The 27,287-nt window shown below is 36.9% G+C and overlaps 1 protein-coding gene across 1 annotated transcript in view; it reads right to left on the bottom strand.

Annotated features, from left to right (window-relative positions):
• The window catches only part of LOC150090393 (5-aminolevulinate synthase, erythroid-specific, mitochondrial-like), a 91,896-nt gene that overhangs the window by 53,277 nt on the left and 11,332 nt on the right, over positions 1 to 27,287 (bottom strand). Inside the window, exons 2-3 of the mRNA XM_090369099.1 lie at positions 16,953 to 17,108; positions 264 to 389 (exon numbers count right to left, since the gene is read on the bottom strand). Coding sequence (XP_090225225.1) covers positions 264 to 389; positions 16,953 to 17,088 — 262 coding nt within the window. The 5' untranslated portion in view covers positions 17,089 to 17,108. The remainder of the gene's footprint in view (positions 1 to 263; positions 390 to 16,952; positions 17,109 to 27,287) is intronic.

The following is a 27,287-nucleotide window of genomic DNA, read 5'->3' as shown; positions in this document are numbered from 1 at the left end:
ATTCAACATTTTATTGCATTTTGAAATATGAAATAATTAGTTTTTTGTAAACTAAAAATAAATTTACTAAAAAAAAAAAAGAAATAATGTGAACTAAAAATAAATTCCATGTGATCATTTTTCATGTGAGCATTTTTCCGTGTGAGCATTTATGATAGTGGGGGTTTTCTGTGGGGAATTTTCATGTGGGCTTTTTTCACGTGTGCATTTATCTCATCACCATTTAATAAATTGTTGTACTAATGAAATTGTGCTTGATTTACCTTCCTTAGTATCAGAAGAGATGCTGATAATATCTTGCTGCATTTCTGGGCTTGCAGCTTTCACTGCAGGTGCTACAGATGAAAGAAAAGGACACTGCTTGTTGTCCACAGTATCTTCCACTTTTGCTAAAAAAAAATTAAAAGCAATATTTAAAAAAACCTTACACTTGGAATTCTTATATAATATCCAAACTTCTCTCTTATAATACATGTCATATGAATTCTCAAATTAACTATCAATTTAATGCTTAAAGTTAATAAATATGTTAATTTTTAAAAAATTATGCATGAGCACTTTTAGTGACAAGTTACTCAAGTGCTCATGATATAAGTATTAACATTTAGAATACTATAATTATATTAACTTTTTCCAGAGTATGTATGTACATATATTTTTCATGTGTGAGCCTTGAGACATATGTTTCAGGGTCATTCCAAGTACATTTCATATAATGCCTTAAAAGTATGCTAAAAATCTTCCAGTAAGTGCTGCTATTTCTTGTCTGTGTTTCTAAGTAACTTTAGACACAGTTTATAATAGATGGCAGCAAAAAGTAGATTTTAAAATCAGAGGAGGAGGAGACTGCTGTTGTTGTTATTTGGTTTTTAGGTAGCATTAGCAACTAAGGCCATATTGCTCCGGGGATATGCGGTGGTCATTCCCTGACCTTTCCGCATCCTCCGTATTTGGTGGTCACGAGCTCGAACACCAGTCTAATCAAGAAGTGTGTGCTACGCACTGCTGCTCCTGCCCACCTGGTTACGGAGGCGCCAAGGAAACTGCACCTGTCAGCTACTGTTGTCTGATTGTAGCTTATAAAACCCAAAATTCTCTGTAATTTGGATCCAGATGTTAAAATTGAATCAAGTGACACATAAATAGATTTATAAGATAGGACTATATAAAAAAAAAAAAAATAGTTTATGAATTTTTATGATTCCTCTATTACTGTCATGTCTTGGGGTCTACTGTGTGTGTTTTTACATTATGTATTCTGTCCTAATTTTGAACAATAAAGAATATATATTCTCTTATTTATTCTGATTTGATCTTTGAAATAATTTCACACTGAATTTGTTAACCAAGTTAAAATAAGAAATAAATTAATATTTAAATGAGTTTACATATGAAATTTTCATTTTGAAGGATTTTAAAAATTTCACAAAGAAACTCACTCCATGGAGCTCACTACCAGTGAAAACACTCACTGCTCAGCCTTGTTCAAGAAACTCAATAAAGTAAGGGTTAAATACAGAACATACGTTGTTACAATATATATATAGGCAATGGTTTTGCCTATGGTTTTAAAAAAAAAGAAACAAAAAAAAAATGATGTAATGCATAAATAATGATATCAAATTGCAACAGTGCTATAAATTTTTTTAATACATACAAATAAATAGCACATTCATTTAATTCCATAAAAATTTTCAACAGTTCAACTAGAACAACAGCACTAATCTTTCATAAACTACATTTATGAGTGCTAACCACACATATGTTTAATTATACTATTCAGAACTGTATATTTATCAGAACAATATACTGTATATCCCATTTAACTGCTACAATGCAATATTTTAAGTAATTATTTCAGGCAAATTACTCTGCCTGAAATAATCATTACTCATGTTTTTAATATGATGATACTATTTTAGGACATTTAAATTATCAAAACTTCCAATTGCCCCCCCCCCCCTTTCCTGACACAAATCAGCTATTAATAAGTTTACATGAAATCTCTGGCTGTAGATGTATAAGGTGTGGCAATAAAGTTCCTGGATTTGTGCAATAAAAAGAATAACAAAGTGAAGGGGGCTCAAAAATGGCTTTATTTTTATTCAAAGTAATTACCATCTGACTGAATGCACTTAATACACTATTCTAAAAGTTTCTTCTTAAAAGAGTCAGTAAAGGCATCCAAAGAAATAACATTCAGTTTGGCAGTTATATTATTCTTTATGTTTTCAACATCCTGAAATCTTTCCTTTGAGGGCAGTTTCACTTTGGGAAAGAGGAAGAGGTCTGTTCGTGCTAAATCAGGAGAGTAGGGTGGATTGTTGATTTGTATAATGCCATGTTTACATTAGAAATGTCTCCACAACAAGTCCAGAATGGGCGAGGTACTATTGTAAAACAAGAAACAGCTGCCTTTCTCTTGAAATTGTGACTTCACCTGGGAAATGTGCTTCAATAGTCTGAAGCACGTGTACGTAGGATGCAACATTGACTCTCTCCCCTTAAGGTACACTTGTTAATCACACAGTTTGTTAAAAAACATGATTGGCATTTTGATCCTGGACTTTTGAAACTTTTTAGATCTTGGTGAGAATTTTGAAGTCCACTGCATGCTCTGACACTTCGTGTCTGGGTTGTGCTGAAACACCCAATGCACTAATCTCCAGTGACAATACAGTCAAAGACATTAAGACTGTCTTAACAAGTCTGGATGAATTCTTTTCATGACAACACTCATCATTGCTTCTACTCATCCATGAGGCTGTGTGGCACAAATTCTGCAGAGAACGTCCTTTCCCCTAAATCTTCATGTAAATTTTTTTTCAAATCATCCCCTTAATCATATCCAACTCATCAGCCATCATTCTGAGGATCAAGTGACAATCTCAATTTCCCAAACTTTTTCAACTCTGTCCTCATTTCGAGAGGTTGACGAATGCCCACTTCTTGGGTCATTGCAAACATCTTCTCATCTGTCTTTGAATCACTTGTAACAATCAAACACATTGATATGACTTAACATTTCATCACCATAAACAGTTTTTAAACATTTCTTATGTTTCTCTTTCAGATTTTCCCATTTTAAAACAAAATTTGATACCCATTTGTTCCTTCCTCCATTGCAAAATCATGACATGGATTGTTAATGATACTAACAAATACTTGCAACCTGTCAGTCTACTGGACAATCTCTGTACCACCAATGTGTTGGAGGAAGTTGGAACTACAACATACCAGTTTTGTTTATTTTCAAACTCATTGAACATGACTGCAACAGCACCAGTCCAGGAACTTTATTGTCACACCTCACATTATAAAGGAAAATGGTTTACCTTGTTGCTGTTTCTGCAATATCCTATTGGTTAATGGGTGTGGGTGAAGTAACATTCATATTAACAAGATAAGCATGAAAATGGACTTTTCAATTGAAGTATGGATATGGAAAACCTGTCTGTGAAAAAAGCAAAGTGATAAATATTGTGAAAAAAAAAAAAAAAACCCTCATATCATAGTAAAGAGAGATCTCATGAACAGAGATTAGTCTATAGAACAGTTCTTTGCTTTTGTCATCTTCTTTTGCAGCCTGATGAAAAATGTGATAACAGTATCACAAATTGGTTAGACAAGATTTCCCCTTAACAAACCAATAAGGAAAGCTATGTGGGCTACATAGGCTGCAAGTAGACACATTAGATGGAAAATAATTGAGGCTTATAAAGTTCTGAGTGGATATAATAAAAATAAAAAAAAAGGTGGAATATGTGGTTATAAATGATATCAGAACTATTGGCATATATTAATATTACAGTATTACAGGGAGGGGAGACATGACAGAAAGAGATTTATGATCAGGGCCTTATAAAATCAATTTTACCCTAACCTTGTGGTGTTAGAATTTTTCTTAGCATATCCAGTGCTTATTATCAGAAGGGATTGTTTTAATAGAGATGGGATAGACTTGAACAGAAGAGGTACAAGGATGATGTTATTGTGGCAGTGTTAAGGTGGAGGGAAGGAGGCAAAAAACTGTCAGTTTGGTGGGATACTCAGACTAATACTTTAATGGCAGCAATATGCAAAGGTTATATTGATTCTTGCACTGCTTCTCAAACAAATGGATATCCCCATCCATTTGTTTAGGGAAGCTACAAGGCTTGCTGGAGGTCCACATGGGAATAACAATTACCTGGGCTATATATGAATTTAAAAACACAAACAGGCACATATTTACTGGCTTATACACTAATGCCAGGAACATAGTAAATAAATTCGATGAGCTTAAAGTATTGGTTAAGTCATCAAATACTGACACTATAGGTACAACAGAAAAGTGTTGTCACAGTGATACTGGGGGATGCAGAATATATACACTGTGCTGCCACTTTATTAGGTACACCGCTGCTGTGCACACAAATGGTTTGTCCCACAACATTGCAATATGACAGAATATAATGCTTAAATCTCACATAATGCACATATCTCACTTTTAATAAAGCCTGTTACCTTCTACCATTGTTTGCCACATAATGGCCTATAGCTGCCATTGCGCCATAAAACATACAACAACAACATTGCAAGTCACATGACCAATGTTGTGGATATAAATGCAGCAGAACAATCTTTCTAGTATCAATTAAGAGTACAAACCATAGCAATAATGGAGTAAAGGAGTGATCTAACGGACTTCGAACGTGGCATGGTAGTAGGTGCAAGACGTATTGGACAAAGCATCTCTGAAACAGCAGTTCTTCTGAACTTTTCACACACCACAGTTTCAAGGGTGTATCGAGAATAGTGCAATGAATAGAAAACATCCTCTCAACGGCACTCCTGTGGAAGAAAATCACCTGTTGATGAGAGAGGTCAGAGGAGGAGGATGGCTAGAATTGTGCAAGCAAACAGACAGGCCACAATGTCGCACATCATGTCAGAATACAACCTTGGTGCGCAGAACAAAACATTGCAACGGACCCCTAGTCGCACTTTGTTGCGAATGGGCTACAACAGCCAACGGCCATATTGCGTACCTTTGTTATCAATGAAGAACAAGAGAGCACACCTCCTGTGGGCACAGCAACACCAGCACTGGACTATCAAGGATTGGAAAACAGTTGCTTGGTCTGATGAGTCGAAGTTCCTGGTGCATTATGTTGATGGAAGGCTCAGAATTTGGCAAAAACAACATGAATCCATGAACCCATCATGTCTGACAATTACTGTTCAAGGTGGTGTGGGGAATGTTTTCTTGGCACACGTTGGGTCCATTGATACCCATAGATTCATGTCTGAATGCCACATCGTACCTAAACATTGTTGCTGACCAAGTGCATCCGTTCATGTTGACAGTTTATCCTCAGTCAGATGGTTACTTCCAGCAGGATAATGTGCCGATGCACAAAGCCCGAATCACTATGGAATGGTTCCAGGAACATGACAATGACTTTTCTTTGCTGCAGTGGCCTGCTCAGTCTCCGGATTTCAATCCTATTGAACATCTTTGAGATGAGCTGGAAAGGGCTGTTCACTGCAGACCTACACCTCTGTCAAATCTCAAAGAACTGCGTGACACATTCATGTCTGCATGGTACTCCATTCCTGCACAACATTTCAGCATCTTGTTCAATCCATGCCTAGATGAATTAAGGCTGTTTTGAAGACTAAAGGAGGCTCAACATGCTACTAGGTAGGTGTACCTAATAAAGTGGCAGCACAGTGTATATGGCAATTATACTGTTTGTGCTTGTTGGTGTCTTTCGGCATGACAGTGTAGGGTGCGTTTGGTTAAGCAGCACATTACAACTGACAGACTCCAGTTAAGCTGAGTCACTTTGGTGTTTTCAACACTGGAAAAACAGAGATGGGGAGTAGGAGTTTGTTATAAGCCAAATGACTATGAAGAGTACAATCAATAGGTATATATACAAATAGAGTGGGCCAGCAAATCAGAATGTCTTATTATGGAGAATTTTAACTGTCTAGATATCAACTGGAATTCATGGGTTATAGCTCTCTCAGTAGCAGAACATTTCTTGATTTGTTCAGTGACTATTTTCTACACTAACATGCTGAAGAAGCAACAAGGGAAAGCAATATTTTATAGATAGAATCTTCAAGTAAAGGAACCTTTAGGTGGAGGTGATCATAAGGTACTGATATGGGATTTATTCAAAGAAATACCTATGACCAAGGGTAAAGGAAAGGGCTTTGTTTTTGCAAAGTGAAATCTTGTTCCAGATTCAGACCAAAATGGGTGTCAGATGAATTGACGAGTTTAGTAACAAAAAAAAAAAAAAAAAAAATGAATGAATGAATGTGAGGATTATAAGTTGTCAGGGGATACAGAATCCTACAAGAAGTAAAAACTAGTCTGTAGTCAAGATACTTGAGGGGGGGGGGGGGAGGCAGGCTAAAGCAGATTATGAGAAGTCTTTTTGTCACTTCTTTTAATATACAGCAACACTTCAAAAATCTGGAACTTTCTGATTATTTCTCTGAGGATAGTTGACTATACAAGGGCAGAGGGGAAAATAGGCTGATTAGACATCAAAAAAAAAAGTGCTACAGGTGCCAAATTTATGCATTCTGCATTCTGTTGCATTAATAATTTCCAAACACCAATTTATTCTGTTTTGTATATTTCCTGGATTGTATATCATTTGCTGACCAGGCGTCTTCAAGACGCCTGGTCAGCGTGAAGAGGAAAAGACCAAACCCTCCAGCAATGAGAGCACAACAATACAAACGGCCCTCAGTCTCCAGCAGCTTTCACTCTCCCTCTTACGGCAGCGAGAGGATCAGAGTGGAAGCAGAGGGTGCTAAGAATCTCTGGGTACGACCAGGCTGCCATGCACGGAAATTGAACTTGGCCTGTTATAACGTACGATCACTCATCGGTGAAGACAGGATATTAGAGCTGGAAAAGGAATTAGAAAATGTGAGTTGGAATATCATCGGTTTGGCTGAAACAAGAAGAAGAAATGAATCACTTATAAGTTTATCAAGTGGAAATCTGCTGTACACTAATGGAAACAATGAAAGGAGTGAAGGTGGAGTTGGGTTTCTGGTCCATAAAGATTTTAAAAACAACATTTTGGAATTCAAAAGTACATCACCAAGGGTGTCAAGACTAATATTCAAGATTTCTAAGAGGTACAAGCTAAAGGTTATAATGATTTATGCACCAACATCGAGCCATGATGATGAAGAGGTTGAAGAAATATACACCGAAATTGAGTCTTCTAGATGAGCAGAAAACCCACTACACTATTATTATGGGGGACTTCAATGCTAAAGTTGGAAAAAGGCAAAACAGCGCAGAAAGAGGAACTATAGGAAATTTTGGAATTGGTGAAAGAAATAAAAGAGGTGAAAGACTTGTGGAATTTGCAGAATCTCAAGGACTGTCAGTAATGAACACTTTTTTCAAGAAAAGGGTGAACAGAAAGTGGACATGGAAGAGTCCAAATGGATTAACAACTAATGAAATCGACTTCATCCTCACTAACAGAAGATATATTGTGAATGATGTTACCGTCCTGAATAAGGTAAATGTTGGAAGTGATCACAGAATGGTAAGATGTACACTTGATATAGATGTAGGAAAGGAAAGGAAAAAACTGACTCGAGTAAATAATACAAAGGTCTTTGAAATAACAGAGGAGGAGAAAAAGCAGTATGTACTGGAACTTAAGAACAAGTTTGAGCTTCTGCAGACTGCTCAGGACCAAGATATCGACGAGGAATATTACAACTTTCTGAAAGTGATAAAGCCCAAGAAACCTATAGGGAAACAGAAATCCAAAGAAGAAAAATTAGTCAAGAAACACTTGTCATGATGAACCAAAGACGACAAATGAAGAGCAAGAAAAACACTGACAGGGAGAAAATTGAGTATACTGAGTTATGCAAAGCCATTAGAAAGAGACTGAGAGAGGACATAAGAAGATTTAACACAAGAAAAGTAGAACAAGCATTAAGGGAAAACAAAGGATTTAAATCAGCAGCCATGAGCAGTAATACAGAAAGACAAATGATACTGAAACTGAAGAATAACGATGGTGTACTTATAAACAGCAGAGAAGGCATAATTCAAACAGCAGAAGACTACTATAGAGAATTATACAAGGAGCGAGGGAATGATACCAGCAGTGGGGAACATGGATTGCAAAGTAGCAACACATACGACATACCCGATATTCTTCCTGATGAGGTAGAACATGCATTGAAGAAAATGAAGAATCGGAAAGCCCCGGGGGAAGATGAAGTTACTGTAGAGTTGTTAAAATTGGGAGGAAGAGACATAACACAAAAACTGGCAAGGCTCTTCACAAAGTGCATTAGAAAAGGTGTGATGCCTAAGCAGTGGAATAATGCAATCATAGTTTTGCTGCATAAGAAAGGAGATAAATCAGAAATTGGAAATTATAGACCAATTAGCTTGTTATCCCATATCTACAAGTTGTTCACAAGGGTCATTACTAACAGATTAGAAAGAATACTTGATGAGAATCAACCGAAAGAGCAAGCTGGCTTTAGGACAGGATTCTCAACTATGGATCACCTTCACGTAATATCACAGCTAATGGAGAAAGCAAATGAATATAAAACACCATTATGCCTGGCATTTGTGGATTATGAAAAGGCATTTGACTCCATACAGCATAAGGCAATGTTTCGGGCACTGGAAAGACAAGGCATAGATACTCCATATATTATGATTTTGAAGAAAATATATGAGAGTGCTACATCCTTTATTAGACTAGACAAAAACAGTAGCAAATTTAAAATCGAGAAAGGAGTTCAACAAGGAGACACAATATCTCCGAAGCTGTTTACGGCTGCCCTTGAGGAAGCTTTCAGAAGATTAGACTGGTCGCAGAAAGGAGTCAATGTGAACGGAGAGTACCTAAACCATTTACGATTTGCAGATGACATTGTGGTCATAAGCCACGATCCCAAAGAATTAGCGGAAAATCTTAATCAGTTATGCACAGTTAGTAAGGATTTTGGACTAAAGATGAATATGGCTAAAACAAAAGTAATGATGAACAAGTATGCCACGGAAAGGGAAATAATGATTGAAGGAGCAGTAATTGAAAAGGTGGAGTCATATACTTATCTGGGACAAGTTATTAGCTGTAATAATGATAAATGGCTGGAAGTCAAGAGAAGAATAAATTTTGGATGGTTAGCATTCAGGAAATATAGTCACATACTGAAGAGCAATATCCCAGTTTGTCTGAAACGTAAAATAATGAACCAATGTATACTCCCCACCATGACTTATGGAAGTGAAACTTGGGCACTCACCAAAAGAATGGAAGAGAAGCTGAGAACTACACAGCGAAGAATGGAACGAATTATACTGGGAATCAGACTGTTAGATAAGAAGAGAAACACATGGATTAGGCAGCAAACTCAAGTAAAGGACATTCTTATCAAAACTAAAGAACTAAAATGGTCTTGGGCAGGACACATAGCTCGAAGACATGATGACAGATGGACTAAGAAAATAACAGAATGGTACCCAAGAGGAGCTAGAAGAAAACCTGGAAGACAAAGGCGGAGATGGATAGATGAAATTCATGAGTTTTTGAGTAGTAAATGGATGGCCAGTGCTCAAAACAGAAGGAACTGGAAAGTTGCTGGAGAGGCCTTCATCCTGCAGTGGATTGAAAATGGATGATGATGATGATGATGATATCATTTGCAACAATGCATTTGCAATATATAAAATCATTCATTTTGAAAGACATTCAATACTAGTTCACAGCATAGTAGTTACCAGTACAATAGTGTATATTTAGTTTTTTAGGCAAATCAATTGCTGAAATCATATTGCACTATTTATACCTCATATTAAAAAAAATTGGATGTTTGCAACATCCATACCAAAGGCAGCATTCAAACTTGTGACATTTATTTCTTAGGCAAATATATTATCCACTGGATCAATCTAGTACTACAGGTTAAGTGAAGTACAAGAGTGGTCCATTTTGGCTTAATGCTGGCAAGTATCATTCTGTAGAAATAATATGATCAAAGCTACTATATTATCTAATAAAAATAATGAATTACCCCTGAATTACTTTCATATAGCCTGAATACTTAGGCTATATAACCTTTGAAAAACCAGAATTTTCAAAAATCCAGAATGCACACATCCCTGAGAATAGCAGTTTCACTTTCCTTTCTATTATTATAAAATAATTTAAACTTCCAATCAGTATTCAAGAGACTTCTGCTAACTCCATCTCCAATTCACAAGGGTGGTTCAAAGGGTAAGAATGCATAACTACACACACCTAAGTTTGACCTCTATGCCAGAGAAAATAAGTCAATAGTTAAGGATACAAGATCATCTTAATAGGAGTGGAACCATAAATCAGCATGGAGCTGTTAAAGGGTGTGTCTGGACAATCTGACTGGCTACTCTAAAGTCATCACAAAGAAAAAAAAAAAGAAAAAAAAACAACCTTTCTTTGTAAATGACCTAATAAATGTAAAGACTAATTTTCACATCATGTACTACATTTTGGTAAATTTTTTCAATACCGTCTCACAAGTGTGACTGTTGTATAAATTGGAAGAGTGTGGCATTAGGGGCAAGTTACTAATATAGAGAGGCACCTCCGTAACCAGGTGGGAAGGAGCAGCAGTGCGTAGCACACGCTTCTTGATTAGACCGGGGTTCGAGCCCATCACCACCAAATACGGAGGATGCGGAAAAGGTCAGGGAATGACCACCGCATTCCCGGAGCAATATGGCCTTAGTTGTTAATGCTCCTAAAAACTAAATAGCTAACTAACTAACTACTAATATAGATAAAGGATGGTTAAGTCAATATCAATTTATTGTGAATAGTGAGTATAATGACACACCCAGCTGCATAAGTAAGTGCAGGTGTGAGTTGGGTTGAAGTACATAACAAACTAAGTGTTCCTAGAACAAGTCACAAGATGACATGCCCTGAAACAACCAAGAGAACAGGGGACTTAGATCATCAAAATTACAGCCATTAACATTATAAAGAATTAATATTATAATGATTATATTAACACTTATAATGTTATATACAAAACTAATACTAATATTACTAATAGCACTATAATGCCAACACAATCATATCAAAGATAAACAAAAGATGAGTACTGTCACAAACAATTTATAGGGAAAGTCAATGTCAAATAGAGAAAAACAACGTAGAAGAATAAAGTTGATATAGTAGATGTTTGATGTTTAAAATTATCATTTTAAACATCAACAAAGAGACTGTTTTTGGGAAACAGTGCAATGATTTTGTATGTTAAGACTAGATTACATAGTGCATTTCAACAATTCTTCTACATGTCAGTTTAAAATAATCCTGATCAGAAGCAAGGATAAATCGCTGTTTAAGGAATTAAGTTTTGAAATCAGATAGAGCAGAAAGTGTAACTTTAAAATAATAATCACAGAAGCCACATATATATGCATATATACTATTAAGAAAATATAGCACAAGGAGGATGCTGAGATGGATGAATATGGAGCTAGCCAGTACTGTAATGTACTGCATAACTGGTACCATTAACCCCAGAGTAACATACCAACTGGGTGGTATTATACTCAGGGTAGTGGAGAATGAAAAGGACCTGGGGGGTAATTGTGCAGTCAGATATGAAGTTTTCTGAGCATTGCAGATAATGCTCAGAAACTTCATAGTAGTTCATGGTGTCTTGTCAATGATATACAGGAATTTTGCTAGCAGGGATAAGGACGTGATTATCCCTTTGTATAAAGCAATGGTCAGGCCACACCTTGAGTACTGAATCTGGAGGCCTCATTTTAGGAAAATCTCGTTGCCCTTCTCTGTACTCAAAGGGCAACGAGATTGGTGAGCGGAACAAAGGGTTGCTTTTACCAAGAAAGGCTTAAGTTCTGCAAATGGCAGCATCTGGAGACTAGGCACCTGTGAGGTAAATTGATTGAGGCGTTTAAGGCATTGAATGGATTGAGCAAGCTCAATGTGGTTAGCATTCTTTCTCTTGCCCAGACTACACATAATGTTAGGGTGGGTTTTCAAAAAAGGCTGAAAAATGGAAGAGAACAAAAGCGCAGAGAGAGAGAGAGAGAGAGAGAGAGAGAGAGAGAGAGAGAACCACCTTGTGGAATGACATGATATAATCAATTTCCTCTTAAAGCCATTAACATCAACTATTCAAGTTTGAGGGTTGAGTAAATTAAAAAAAGAAACTGAGGATAACCACACAGAAATTGAGAAGAAATTGTTTAGAAGAGTAAGCAGAAAAGATGGGTAAACTGCATCAAAAGCAGAGCTAATATCGGTATAAATAATGTCTGTTTGACATTTGTCATTAAGCACTTTTAGGATGTAAGAGTTTGCGTAAAGAATGTTAGTTGAATGACTGAAGATACCGTGTGTGTGTGCGTGTGTGTGTGTGTGTTGGGAAGAGTTGATTAGATAAGAAAAATAATAAGCACTGTTCAAGGACTTTTAAAATGGTAGGGAAAATTGAGATGGGTGGATAAGAGTTTTGAGATTTTTACAACTTAGAAGGGAGAAAGAGTTTATAGTTGACCAATCAGAAGAAAAGAAATTGGCTGCCAATGAAGAATTTAACCCAAGGGGCTCACATCTGGTGAGTATGGGCTTGGCATACCCTGGGTTCTGAGCTGGATATCATCATTCTTCTCTTTCTTAGTGATTCCCTTCTACTTCTGACTCTTGTTCTTTTTCTTTCCCCCCCCTCTCTCAGGGTAATTCAGAAATTTTTTTTTTTTGGCTGGTGCAGCATAAGCCTCAGGCTTCCTTGCACCATATGGCTAATAATAATAATGAAAGGAGGTCTAGGATATACACACTTGTAATTTTGAGGATGAAAAACAGGATTCCATTAGTTCCATCTGTCCCTTTAATGCGGAGAGGGATTTTTCAAATTAAAAAAGTAATTTTAAAATTAAAATTACTTTTTTAATTTGATCCTTTGAAAATATGGATGAAGAAAATGGGATAGGTGTTTTCAAAGGAGAATTTGGCAGTGTGGGGAGGTAATATATTAAATCTGACAATATGATTAATCCAATAAACAAGTTGGAAATTTGATGGAAGAGTAAATTTTGTTTTTGGGTATATCAAGGTAAGAGCTTTTAACTTGTTTTTAATAGTCATTAATTAAGGATTTTTTTTCTTTGTTAAAGAAAAATACTTTGTCACAAGGCATCATGTAGTTTATTGAGTGTGAGGACCAGCAATAATATCCAAATTAAAAATGTATTAGTCCCAGAAAATTGTTGCCTTCAGTTTGCATGTAGAGATTCATGTATTTTTTGGTAAGAGAGGAGTCTACATGCTTTCATTGCAGTCATTTCCTTTGGGATGGTGAGGGGAAGGCTAATGTGATGAATTATTGTCTGTTACAGCCCAAAGAAGGATTTTCTTTTATTGCAACAATGTGCCAACAGTGATATCCACCTTCATTGCTTCAAAAAGTGTTACAATAGTGGGGCTTGATAGTGTACGTTGTCGAATCAATATATTTCATGAACAAAAAAATACAGCAACTTGAAATAAAAAAAGATTGTTCTTTATTTTAACAAATTTTTTAATTAAAAATTTAACAAAGTCACAAAAAAAGTTATATAATTAGGTGTGTTGGTGTACTCTAAACACCAACAGCGAGAGAACAGTTTTGAAACCCACAGTTCACATGCATCAAAAGCAGAGCTAATAATGCAAATTTTAACACAGTTAATAATGCAAATTGAAAGTGAAAATTATAATGAAGAAAAATTCACATGGTCATTACAACTGAACATTTCACCCTTTTGAAGTTGCAACATGCCATATTGCATCTTGGAAATGGTTTTTCATAATTTGAATTTCTTTCCTTGTTGTTCTTTAAATTTGATTAAGGCATTGTATAATTTTTAAGAACAGAACAGTACCAGCAATATTTTGTCAATCGTATGTGTATGTTGCTGTTATAATAAAGAAATCACATCTCATGCTAGAATGAGAGTGCTTGATTTTTCCTTATGACCACTGTTAAATTAATCTTTTAATATAAATATAAATACTGGTTGGGGTTGCCATGAGTTATTCTGACTATAGCAAACAGACTGATTGGAGTATTGCTCAATATCCTTAGGAACCTGGCTACTGCACTATCATTATAGATATTAGGGTAGTCCTTACAGGAAAGGTAAAAAAAAAAAAAAAAAAAAAAAAAAAGGGAAGAAAAAAACAAAACAAAACAGCAAATACATGCCTGCATGTAACAAATAAAAACATTTGAAGAATACACTTATCTACAATTCTGCTTTCAAAATTTCAGCTCAAATTACATTTGAATAATTTTTTTTTCTAATTTGAACTGTAACATTTTCTAATTCTAATTGTTCTGATCCTTTAGGAAAAGCACCAACAAAATTAGTATTTTACTCTACTTTTCTTTTGTTTTTTTACAAGGCCTGTAATAGGCTTAGAGAATGACTGACTCATAAATACACTATATAAAATTATATGAAATAAAGAACATTAGAACTGCAAGAAGAAGATACTGAAATAAAAATGCAAAATAACAAATAAAGTAATAATGAAGAAACAGACTGAGTAGAGACAGAGAAAGAAGCATGAGAAGGCTATATTTTGACCTCTGTACCCTGCAATCTATACTCAAAGCAGACAGTACATCAAACACTGAGAAACATATCTGGAAAGGAATAAACACGAAGTGAATAAACAATAACAAAGCATGGAGCCAGTAACTATAAATGAAAATTAAATAAAAACTGTGTATAAGCTTAAATAATCATAAGGCATGGAGCCAGTAACTATAAATGAAAATTAAATAAAAACTGTGTATAAGCTTAAATAATCATAAGGCATGGAGCCAGTAACTATAAATGAAAATTAAAGAAAAACTATGTATAAGCTTAAATAATCATACAATCAAGACCCATTTAAAAAAAAAAAAAAATACAGTTTAAAGAAAATAGTTTTTGATATCTTGGAAAAACAATGTGACACAAATATTGACCAATTAACATAAAAAAAAAAAAAAAAAAGAGCATGCTAAGCTTAAAATGAACTTTTGATTTCAAATCCTCATATGTAGACGTTATATATGGACAATTTTTTTATTTAGAAGTGAGATCTAGATAACTGGAGAAAGGAAGTAATGAATAGACTGTCTAAGGTATGCATGTTAAGAAGGAAGACAGGGAATCAGGAGTAATACTCTTGATTTGATTATCGGCAGTGATAAGTCATGCATCGAGAATTACAGATAAGAGAACCAATAGGTAGCAGCGATCATAGTGTATTGATGCAGGCTTTACTTAAAAGATGTAACTACTATCAAGGCTAAACAGAAGGGTTTGTTGCTTTTGTAAAGGTGACTACAGTAGTCTCAGACAGTTTTTTAAGACAGTGGGACCAAATGATGATGTTACCATCAGCAAATTCTAAATGGGAAGCATTCACGGAAATAATCATAGAATGCTACTAGGCTTTTCATCACACCAACTAAGAAATACTGTTCAAGGTTTAGACCTAAATGGATATCAGATGAACATAATGAGACTCATGATAGAGAATAAAAAGCATGAGACAAATAAATTATCAGATGACACAGAAGCCTATGTTAGATAAAAACTAGGTCTATAATAGAGTCACAAAGGAGGTTAGGCAAGCTAAGACAGATTATGAGAAATCCTTGGCAAAGGATGTAAAGAAAAATAGCAAACACTTCTTTATCAGATTAACTTCTTAGTCGCTCCTGGAACAGATACAGAGAAGGGCAATGAGATTGACAAGGGGAACGAATGAGTGCTGTTACAAAAAAAGGCTTCAGTTCTGCAAAATTGCAGCATATGGAGACTAGGCACCTATGAGGTAAATTGATTGATTGATGTGTTTAAGGCTTTGAATGCTGATAGCATTCTTCCTCTTGCTCAGACTACACATAAGCAATCATAAATTCAAATTGAGAAAGAATGGTTGCAGAATAGATGTGCAGAAGTTTGCCTTTAGCCAGCAGGTGGTAAATTGCTAGAACAAACTTCCATCTGTTGTTGTGGAACAGGATAGCTTGAATAAATTCAATGAAGAAATAGACAAACTACTGGAGGAGACGGATAGCTGAGATAGAAATATATATATATATATATATATATATATTTTTTTTTTTTTTTTTGGCTGATGTTGTATAAGCTTGCTTTCTTGCATCATTTGCCACTGCTAGTAATACTAAAATAGGCAGAAAAGATCTAGTGAAGTAAGTCTACAAGAAAAAGTGATAAAACAAGAAAAGCTAATAAAAAAAAGAATAAAAATAAATTATTGAGAAAACATTGTGAGAGGTGAAAAATATGAAACCAGCATACTCTTGAGCAGCAATTCCCCAAATGGTGTGCCATGAGTTGCTTCAAGTGGTGCTAAAAAGATTAAGAGAAAAGCCATTTGTTTCCATGGCAATCACTCTTTAGATTTTTTATAAATACAAAATTTATAGCATCTGTCAACTCCATGTGTTACTTGAGTGGCAAAATGTTGAAAGCCATTGAAACTCAATAGCAAAAGTAAGTAAAGTTTTTTTATTTATACCCTGAGATGGCCATATAGGATCAGAGTAGATTACAACTACAATTACTGTTAACAATATATATGTCTTTTAGTGGTAACAGAGTATCAAAGAGACTAGGGGAAAGACTGTGCTGCAACCATGCTGACCACTCTGCTACAGATGGGCTTGATGGTTGATGTTTACCAATGATGTTCACTTTGGGTAGTGAAGAAAGCACATAAAGAAAAAAAGAAAATAAAGAGAGATACAGTTTATATTTAATTCTTTACAAATTGCATAAATAATAAAAACTGTACTGGTTTATAAAATTTACAAATAATTCACATGACCAGCTAATTCAGAGTTAAAATCCTACTTACCAGGTACATCAACATCTGACATAGTGGACATGACACGAGACATAAAAGGACATTTATCAGCATACATTTTAATTAAGGATGCTCCATAATGGCGCACATAGGATGCTGGGAGGCGAGTCAAAAATGGGCAAGGCATTGTAGTAAATATCTTCAATGCTTAAAGAAAAGAAAAAGGGAAAAATAAGTATTTTTTCTTTGTATGAATGTACAAGCATGTACATACACGTAGCAGTGAACAAAATAAAAGCACAAGTACTGGATATATACATATACAGGATGATTGAGAATTGCATGTCATAAATTGTATGGTGGCTCCTAACAACAAAAGGAAAAAAAAAAAACTTAAGTTTTTTTTTTTTTTTTTTTTGAAAACAGCAGTTTTTAAGAAAAACAACATTACAAGTTTCATTTGTTATTTCCATTAGCAGAGAAATGGATGCAAACTGACATGATTAAAATGAAATACAGTAAATAACAAAGTATACTAATGACACAGTGAAATCATAAAATAAAATTCATTAAAAAAAACATGCAGTGCCCATTGATTTACATGGTGCTGTTTCACACATTTGGTCTATAAGATAATGGTGCAGACCTTAGCAAAAACTTACACTGTGTAATAATGCAATTACTATTCTCAACTGAATGCAGCATGGAAGGCATTTGCAAAGAGTTATGCAAATTAGAAAGAAATTGCACTATTTGAGGTGTTTCCTTAACCCTGTGTAAAGTGCAAGGGGCCGAAATGAACCTGAAATTAGCATTAGCATAGGCATATGATGCAAGAAAGCAAGCTTATGCAGCATCAGCCAAAAAAAAACCCCACGCCCATTTCACCCCACCATTCATTCCAAATACCTGTCCAGCTCAGCCTTAAATTTATTTAGGCTATCAACTTCCACAACAAAGGTTGGAAGCCTGTTCCACCAACCAACTACCTGCTGGTTACAGGCAAACTTCCACACATCTATCCTACAACTGTCTTTCTTCAATTTGAATTTATGCCATCTCAGTTTATTATTCTGAGCAAGAATCCCATCAGCATTGAGCAGGCTCAAACCATTCAAGGCTTTATACACCTCAATCAGATCACCTCACTGCTGCCTAGTCTCCAGACACTGTAATTTGCAAAATTTAAGCCTTTCTTTGTAAGAGTAACCCCTCTGTTCCATTCACTAATCTTGTTGCCCTTCCCTGTACTCGTTCCAACAGCTCTACATCCTTCTTAAAATGAGGCCTCCAGACCTGTATACAGTACTCAAGGTGTGGCCTGACCATTACCTTATACAAGGAGATAATCACCTCCTTATCCCTGCTAGAAAGATTCCCGTATATTACTGACAAGACGCTATGAGCTACTCTTGCAGACCGTCTGCACTGTCAGAAAACTTCATATCTGCCTGCACAATTACCCCCAGGTCCTTTTCGTTCTCTACCACTGTCAGTGTAGTACCACAGAGTTTATACGTCATTCTGGGGTTACTGGTTCCCATATGTAGTACTTTACATTTATCAATGTTAAACTTCATTTGTCACCTCTCAGCCCATCTACTCAACTTTTCTAGGTCCTGTTGCAGCAGCAGCGTACTGCCATTAGTGTCCTTAACAACCCTCCCAACCTTCGTATCATCTGCAAACTTGGACATTAAGCTTGATATACCATCATCAATATCATTTATAAATACAGACAACAACAATGGACCCAACACTGAACCCCGAGGGACTCCACTAATAACATTAGTCCATGATGAGCAGTGTCCATTGATTACCACTCTCTGTCTTCTCCCACTCCACCATCCCTTTATCCATAGCAGCAATTTGCCTCCAATGCCACACTGCTCCAATTTGTTCAGCAGTCTTCCATGTGCAACAGTATCAAAAGCCTTTCTAAGATCCAAATATATGATACCAAAGTTATTCCCTGCATCCAGTTCCTTTGTGACCAGTCATAGTATCCAATCAAATTGGTCAGGCAAGACTTTCCCTTAACAAAACCATGCTGTGTCCGAGCTATAACTGAAGTCTTGTGTAGATGATCCTGCAGTGCTTCTTTAACCAGTGCCTCCATTAATTTCCCTGGAACAGAAGTTAAACTAACAGGTCTATAATTACTTGTGTCGCCCTTTGATCCTCCTTTGTGAATTGGGATCACATTTGCACATCTCCAGTCCATGGGTACCTCCAATGAGTCCAAAGAAGCTCTCATAATTATGGCTAAGGGTTTGCTTACTTCCTTTGCTGCCTCCTTTAATATAACTGGATAGATCCCATCCAACCTGGGTGCCTTTTTTATGTTTATCTTCAACAATTTCTATGGTAATAACATTATTCTATGAAGAGCAGTGTCCATTGATTACCACTGTCTTCTCCCACTCAACCATTCCTTTATCCATAGAAGAAACTTGCCCTTAATGTCATACTGCTCCAATTTGTACAGCAGTCTTCCATGTGCAACAGTATCAAAAGCTTTCCTGAAATCCAAGTGTATGATATCAAAATTATTTTCTACATTCAGTTCCTTCATCTTAGCATCCAATCAAATTAGTCAAACAAAATTTCCTCTTAACAAACCCATGCTGTATCTAAACTATAACTGCAGTCTTGTCTAGATAGTCTTGTCACTGGAAAAAGAAGCATTGCATCCTGCAATGCTTCTTTTTCCAGTGACTCCATTATTCTCCTAAGAACAGAAGTTAAACTTACAGGTCTGTAATTACTCACATCACACTTTGATCCCCTTTGTGAATTGAGGATACATTTGCACATCTCCAGTCTGTGGGGACTGTCCCTGAATCTAAGGATGCTCTCATAATTATGGCTAAGGGTTTGTTTACTTTCTTTGCTGCCTCCTTTAATATAACTGGATATACCACATCCCCCCCCCAGGTGCCTTTCCTATGTTGAACTTCAACAGTTTCTCCTCCACTTTGCTCTCAGTTATTATTTAGCTCATAGCTAAAATCATTTAGCTCCCTGTTAATTTGATAAACTTTTGGCCTCCACTTCCCTACAGAATTCCTCATGTGTGAACGTAGATGCAAAATAGTCATTCAGTTTGTCAGCTACTTGAGCAGGATCGTCAGCAGTCGAACCATCAATATGAAGTGGACCAATCCGATTCATCCCCTTCCTTCTAGAGTTTACAGAAGTAAAGAAGTCTTTGCTGCTTTTCTTTGTTTCCTTTGCCAAAGATTTTTCATAATATGCCTTCACTTGCCTAACCTCCTTTGTGACTTGATTACAGACTAGCTTCTGTTTGCCCAATAATTTATATGTATCCCATGCATTTTTCTTCCCTGCCATTAGTCTCATTAGTTCATCTGACAACCATTTAGGCCTAAACTTTGAACAGTATTTCTTAGTTGGTATGAAAAGCCTAGTATCTTCCAAGGTTAATTCCTTGAATGCATGCTATTTAGAATTTGCTGTTGGTAACATCATCAGTTGGTCCCTGTATAGAATTTAAAAACTGTCTGAGACCACTGTAGTCACCTTTATGAAAGCAAAAACCCCTCCCTTTACCCCTGATGGTAGTTATATCTTTGAGTAAATCCCACATCAGTACACTGTGATCACTGTCACCTAGTGGTTCCTTTATCTGAAGATTCTCAATGCATGAATAATCACTGCTAATAATCAGATCAAGCATATTAGTCCCTCTGGTTGCCTTCAAACATGGATGGGAGGGTGGACAAACAAGCATACTGAAAGCAATAGACACTATACACATATGCAAATGAGGCTGAAAATCAAATAATATACCAAATCCTAAATATAAAACACCTGCCACAAAGTGAAACACCCTCACATCAAATCATTGCTACTAATGTTGTCTTGGTAAAAAATTTAAAGGTTAACTATGTTCCCACTGGTTGCCAAGTCAATTAACACTACTTCTGCTTATTTCAATACACTTTTTAGTGATCAAATCTTTTCCCAAAAGGATAGCTTTCATTCCAGTGAAACACAATCATGGCAAATGGCTCTAACAGCCATATAATTTTAAGAAAAAATCCATAAAATAATAATCCTAATTTGGGGCAGAAGTTATTTCCTACTGTTTCTGACTTTCCACAATGCATTAAACTAGGAAAGCAAGGTATCAAGGATTGCAAGCCTTGCTCCAGGTCATCATGGAACAAGTAAATACTCATGTTGTGCTCTCACAGAGGGGAAGGGGTTCAAAGAATGACACAAATAATGTAAAACCTGTTAGTTTAACTTCTGTTCCGGAGAAGATAATAGAGTCACTGGTTAAAGAAGTGAAGCAGGATACAAACCTGTTATAGAGAATACAAATTATGTAAATACAAAACAAGTAAAAACTAAAAGTAAAAACAAGTAAAAACTAAAAGTAAAAACAAGTAAAAACTAAAACTAATATGCTGTATTATTAGCCATATGGTGCAAGGAAGCCCAAGGCTTTTGCTGCACCAGCCAAAAAAAATTAGTCTCACAGAGAGATAGAGAGAGAGGGATAAAAGGGAATCACCAAGAAAGAGAAGAATAATCATATCCATCCATCAAGACCCTGGGTATGCCAAGCCCACACTCACCAGATGTGAGCCCCTGCGGTTAAATTTGTAGGGATATTGAAGACATGGTGTGACTCAGACATAAGTGATGCTGAATTTGAATATGGCGAGTACAATATACAGTTTACAATTTGAATACGATAAGTACAACGGAGACACAGTTCATGCACTTGTTTTGATCACACACCCGCCATACTACAAGTACACAAGACATTTAAGAAATTTTTTTTCACATATATTCAGGGTGCACAAATTAAGACTATTGAATGCTTACATTTAACCTGCTTTCACCTTCATTCATACACCGTCAAATGTAAAGTATTTTTTTTTACAAAGCCACATTCGGTCACTTGATCAAAGCATAGTTTATACATACGATCAATTCATTCATACAATAATTACACATTTTAGCCTGTTATAGATGGTTTTGGGAAGACAGATTTTTTTTTTTTTTTTTTTTTTTTTTCAGCTATACATGTATTCAGGAGTGCACACAGATAAACAGTTAACATTGAGGATAACAGTCTCAATCACTCCTGCATTCGCTCAGTTTCATTCATCACAGCACTCCGAATAAGAACACAAACTTTTTTTTTTTTTTTTTTTTTTTTCAGCAGGCTAAGTAACACAGATTCATAAACCATGCACTCATGCCTGCATAGGGTAGGACAGATGTTCCAACCCAAGCAGACCAACAATCACACACACAAAGCTCTCATGTTGTGCTCTCACAGAGGGGAAGGGGTTCAAAGAATGACACAAATAATGTAAAACCTGTTAGTTTAACTTCTGTTCCGGAGAAGATAATAGAGTCACTGGTTAAAGAAGTGAAGCAGGATCACCTAGACAAGGCTGCAGTAATAATTCAGACACAGCATGGGTTTGTTAAGGGGAAGTCTTGTTCTGACCAATTTAATTGGATACTATGATGTAGTCACAAAGGAACTGGATGCAAAAAATAATTTTGATATCATATACACGGATTTCAGGAAAGCTTTTGATACTGTTGCACATGGAAGACTGCTGTACAAATTGGAGCAGTATGGCATTAAGGGAAAGTTGCTGCATTAGCATTAGTAGAGGCATATGATGCAAGAAAGCAAGCTTATGCAGCATCAGCCAAAAAAAAAAAAAAAAAAAACCACCCCCATTTCACCTCTCCATTCATTCGAAATACCTGTCCAACCTGTCCAGCTGAGCCTTAAATTTATTTAGGCTATCAACTTCCACAACAAGGGATGGAAGTCTGTTCCACCAACCAACCAACTACCCGCTGGCTAAAGGCAAATTTCCGCACATCTATCCTACATCTGTCTTTCCTCAATTTGAATTTATGCCCTCTCAGGTGATTATTCTGAGCAAGAGGAAGAATCCCATCAGCATTGAGCATGCTCAAACCATTCAAGACTTTATACACCTCTATCAGATCACCTCGCTGGTGCCTAGTTTCCAGACGCTGTAATTTGCAAAGCTTAAGCCTTTCTTCGTAAGAGCACCCCTTTGTTCCATTTACTACTCTTGTTGCCCTTCTCTGTACTCATTCCAGTAGCTCTACATCCTTCTTGAAATGAGGCCTCCAGGCCTGTATACAGTACTCTAGGTGTGGTCTGACCATTGCCTTATACAAGGGAATAATCACCTCCTTATCCCTGCTAGAAAAATTCCTATATATCATATAGGAATTTTTCTAGCACACCATGAGCTACTCTTGCAGCTCGTCTGCACTGCTCAGAGAACTTCATATCTGCCTGCACAATTACCCCCAGGTCCTTTTCATTCTCTACCACTGTCAGTGTAGTACCGCAGAGTTCATACGTTGCTCTGGGGTTACTGTTTCCCATATGTAGTACTTTACATTTGTCAATGTTAAACTTCATTTCAAGCTGCAATGGATAAAGGGAATGGTTGAGTGGGAGATGGCAGAGAGTGGTAATAAATGGACACTACTCTACGTGGACTAATGTTATTAGTGGAGTCCCCAAGAGTTTCGTGCTGGGCCCATTGTTGTTTTGTGTATTTATCAATGATCAGGCTTAATGTCCAAATTTGCAGATGATACAAAGGTTGACAGGGTTAATAATGACAGTAAAGACAGTATGCTAATGTATAAGGATCTAGAAAAGTTAGGCAGATTGGCTGAGAAGTGGCAACTAAAATTTAACTTTGACAAATGCAAGGTACTGCAAATGGGTAGCAGTAACTCAAGAGAAATGTACCAACTGTGTGGTATTATACTCAGAGAGGTGGAGAATGAAAAAGACCTGGGGGTAATTGTGCAGTCAGATATGAAGTTCTCCGAGCAGTGCAGTGCAGTGCAGATGGGCTGCCAGAGCAGGTCATAGAATTTTGTCAATGATATATACGAATTTTGCTAGCAGAGACAAGGAGGTGATTATCCCTTTGTATAAGGCAATGCTAGCACTGCCTTATACAAAGGGCCATACCTTGAGTGCTGCATACAGGTCTGGAGGCCTCGTTTTAGGAACGATGTAGAATGAGTACAGAGAAGGGCAAAAAGATTAGTGAGAGGAACAAAGGGGTCCTCTTGTCAAGAGAGGCTTAAGTCTGCAAGTTGCAGCATCTGGAGAATAGGAACCTGCGAGGTGATCTGATTTAGGCGTATAAAGCCTTGAATGGTTTGAGCATGCTCAAACCATTGATGGGATTCTTCAAACCAATGATGGGATTCTTCCTCTTACTCAGATTAAGAACCTGAGGGGATAAAGATTCAAATTGAGGAAAGACAGTTGTAGAATAGATGTGTAGAAGTTTGCCTTTAACCAGTGGGTGGCTGATTGCAGGAACAGACTCCTATCTGTTGTTGTGGAAGTTGATAAAATTTAAGACTGAACTACACAAACATTTTGAGTGGTGGGATGGGTGTAATGGGAATGTTTTTTTTTTTTTTTTTTGGCTGATGCTGTATAAGCTTACTTTCTTGCATCATATGCCTCAGCTAATGCTAATGTTGGTGCACTTTCCCCACAATAAGTCACATTAGGACTGCCACTGGTGTCCAGGGACACCAGTGGCACCCCTGGCAGGGAGAACATTCACTTCCCTGCCCTGCAAGTAGGGAAAATTCTCATGCACAAACTATTCTGTCTAACTGTAACATTATAAACATATGGTTTACAGTTTGGAACAATCTTAAGATCAGCCACTCACACATTCTCAATCAACACAGCAGACACTCACTCATTCACACATTCTCAATCAACACAGCAGACACTCACTCATTCACTCACTATCCCACACAGGCAGTCTGCTGTATTCAGCCACACAAACATGCACACCCATGTGCATGCACGCACATATGTATAATTGGGGCAAGCAGACATCGCTCACACACAGACAATGCCCCAAATGTCCATCAGGGAGAAGCCATAATAGGAGGGTCAGAAAGGATCATCTTGGTGTAACAGGTTGGGGTGTTGTGCGAGTGTCTGCAGCCTAGTTTCCACGACAGTTTGGGCAAATTTAGTAAAAGCTTTGTAGTAGTCCTGTTCTGTTATCAATCTTAATTTCAGGGTATGGGTTGATCATTGATATTCATAGGTTTTAGGGATTGTTGTAGCCTGGGCACTCATATAATAAGTGCTGCCAATCCTCAGGAACACTGCAGGTGCAGAGTGAATCATTAGTTAGGCCATGCCAATGCAGCTTGGCCTTAAAGCACCCATGCCCAGTCAAGAATAAGGTCATGAACAGTCCTGGGGAAAATCAGGGAGATAATTTCAGAGAAACAAAGGCCACACTAGATAGGAACCTCTCATCACCTCACCCTTGGTGGACTGTTCCCAATTTATCTGCCACTGCTAAGTAAGCTCAGTGGCAATCCTCCTTTTTTTCTCTGTTAATATCACTGGTAAGGTCTATTGTTATACCTAGATGTGTGTGTGTGTGTGTACTGCCTTTCTGAGTTTATAATACAAAACTTGTCTTACTATTTCCAGGTCCAGGGAAAAATTACCTGAAAGGACGCATAAGGTGTGTGTGGGGGGGTACTCATTGTAGAGCAAACTCTGTTTATGGCCATGAGAATAACAGTTGGATTGTTTCTAATGTCTTTTTGTTTCTGTCTATTGCAGTCTTATTGTAGAACTAGATGGCAGCCCCATAGGTTATGATGGGAATAAAGATAGCTTTGTATAAGAGCCATAAGATTTTCTTTTTTAAGACCCCACTCAGCAAAGCTGATCCTGCTGATCATGGCTGCATAATTTATAACTTTATTAGCTATATGGTTCATGTGGGGTGCAAATGACAGCTTTTTATTGAAAATAACACCAAGATATTTTAATTCTTGAACTATTCTGATAGAAGTGTCATTTATTTTTTTTATAAGTGGTGCTTTTCTAAGAGTGCCTTTTAGGAGGATAGTTTTGGTTTTATCTTGTGAGGTTTTTAGTTTATGGACTTGTGCCCGATCATGTAGTTTTAGCCAGGTTTTTCTATTCTCTATGGTTGTTTGCCCTCACTATGATAACCAGGTCATCAGCAAAGGCATCTGTGGGACTTATATCCATGTTTAATAATTTGTGGAAAACTATTGTCCTGAAAAATGGACCAAGGACTAAACCTGTAAGCAGCATTTTTTTTTCAGGTCTCGATATTTCTTGGAATCTTGTTTTCACTATTACTTGCCTATTGTTGAGATAGTTTCAGATGATGTTATACAGGTTTCTTGGCACATGGGCTTGACATAGCCTTCTGAGAATGTTGGGCCACCATGGAGTGTCAAAGGCAGCAGCAAGATCAACAGAGATTATTTATTATTATTAGCTACATGGTGCAAGGAAGCCTAAGGCTTATGCTGCACCAGCCAAAAAAAAAGAATTCCTTAGAGAGAGAGAGAGAGAGAGAGAGAGAGAGAGAGAGAGAAGGGAATCCCCAAGAAAGAGAAGAATGATGATATCCAGCTCAGGACCCTGGGGGTGCCAAGCCCATACTCACCAGATGTGAGCCCCTGGGGTAAAATGGCTAGCAAGTATTTTTCCTCAGTATGTTTGCTGCATTTAGTAAGTGCTGCATTGCATCTTCGGTGGAGTGGTCAAGTTTAAAGCCATATTGTTTGTCTGAACGCAGAGCTGCTTGGTATTAGTGGTCAAGTAGATGGCACAGTATGTCTCCAAGATCTTACCTGGCACAGGATACAGGAAGAACAGATGGGACAAGAGGGCAGGAAAGATTATGCTCTTAGTTAAGAAGCATATTAAATCTACAACAGTGCATCCAGTCAACATGGGTGGCCAGTGCAATGCAGGTAGAAGTAATCCCAGATTAATGTACCAACTGTGCAGTTACTCAGGTTAGCGAAAAATTAAAAAGACCTGGAGTAAAAAAATAAATAGCAAATGCTTAGAAAAGCGGTACTCACCTTGTATAAATCTGCAATAAAATTTTTGGTAGATGGTGGTTTGATTTAGGTGGAAAGAGGCATTAAATAGAACTAAGGCGGGGAATGGAGTGAAAATATTTTAAACAGATTTTAAAATGAGCGCAAGGAAGTAGAAATGCAGATCTCCAATCCTTGGTTGTCACAAAGAGGTTAAAAGACGTAAATGAAAAAAAGAGAGAAGACAGGTGGTGCCAATAGTCGTTACGATGGACTTTTGTGGGTGAACCGTCATCAGTTGGCAAAATTTTTGCCAACTGATGAACCGTCATCAGTTGGCAAAATTTTTGCCAACTGATGACGGTTCACCCACGAAAGTCCATCGTAACGACTATTGGCACCACCTGTCTTCTCTCTTTTTTTCATTTACGTCTTTTAACCTCTTTGTGACAACCAAGGATT

The sequence above is a fragment of the Mastigoproctus giganteus genome, chromosome 2 (genome assembly GCF_048544385.1).
Source record: "Mastigoproctus giganteus isolate SK-2022 chromosome 2, ASM4854438v1, whole genome shotgun sequence".
In the NCBI taxonomy this organism is placed as follows: Eukaryota; Metazoa; Arthropoda; class Arachnida; order Uropygi; family Thelyphonidae; genus Mastigoproctus; species Mastigoproctus giganteus.
This window is presented reverse-complemented; position numbering and strand designations above follow the sequence as displayed.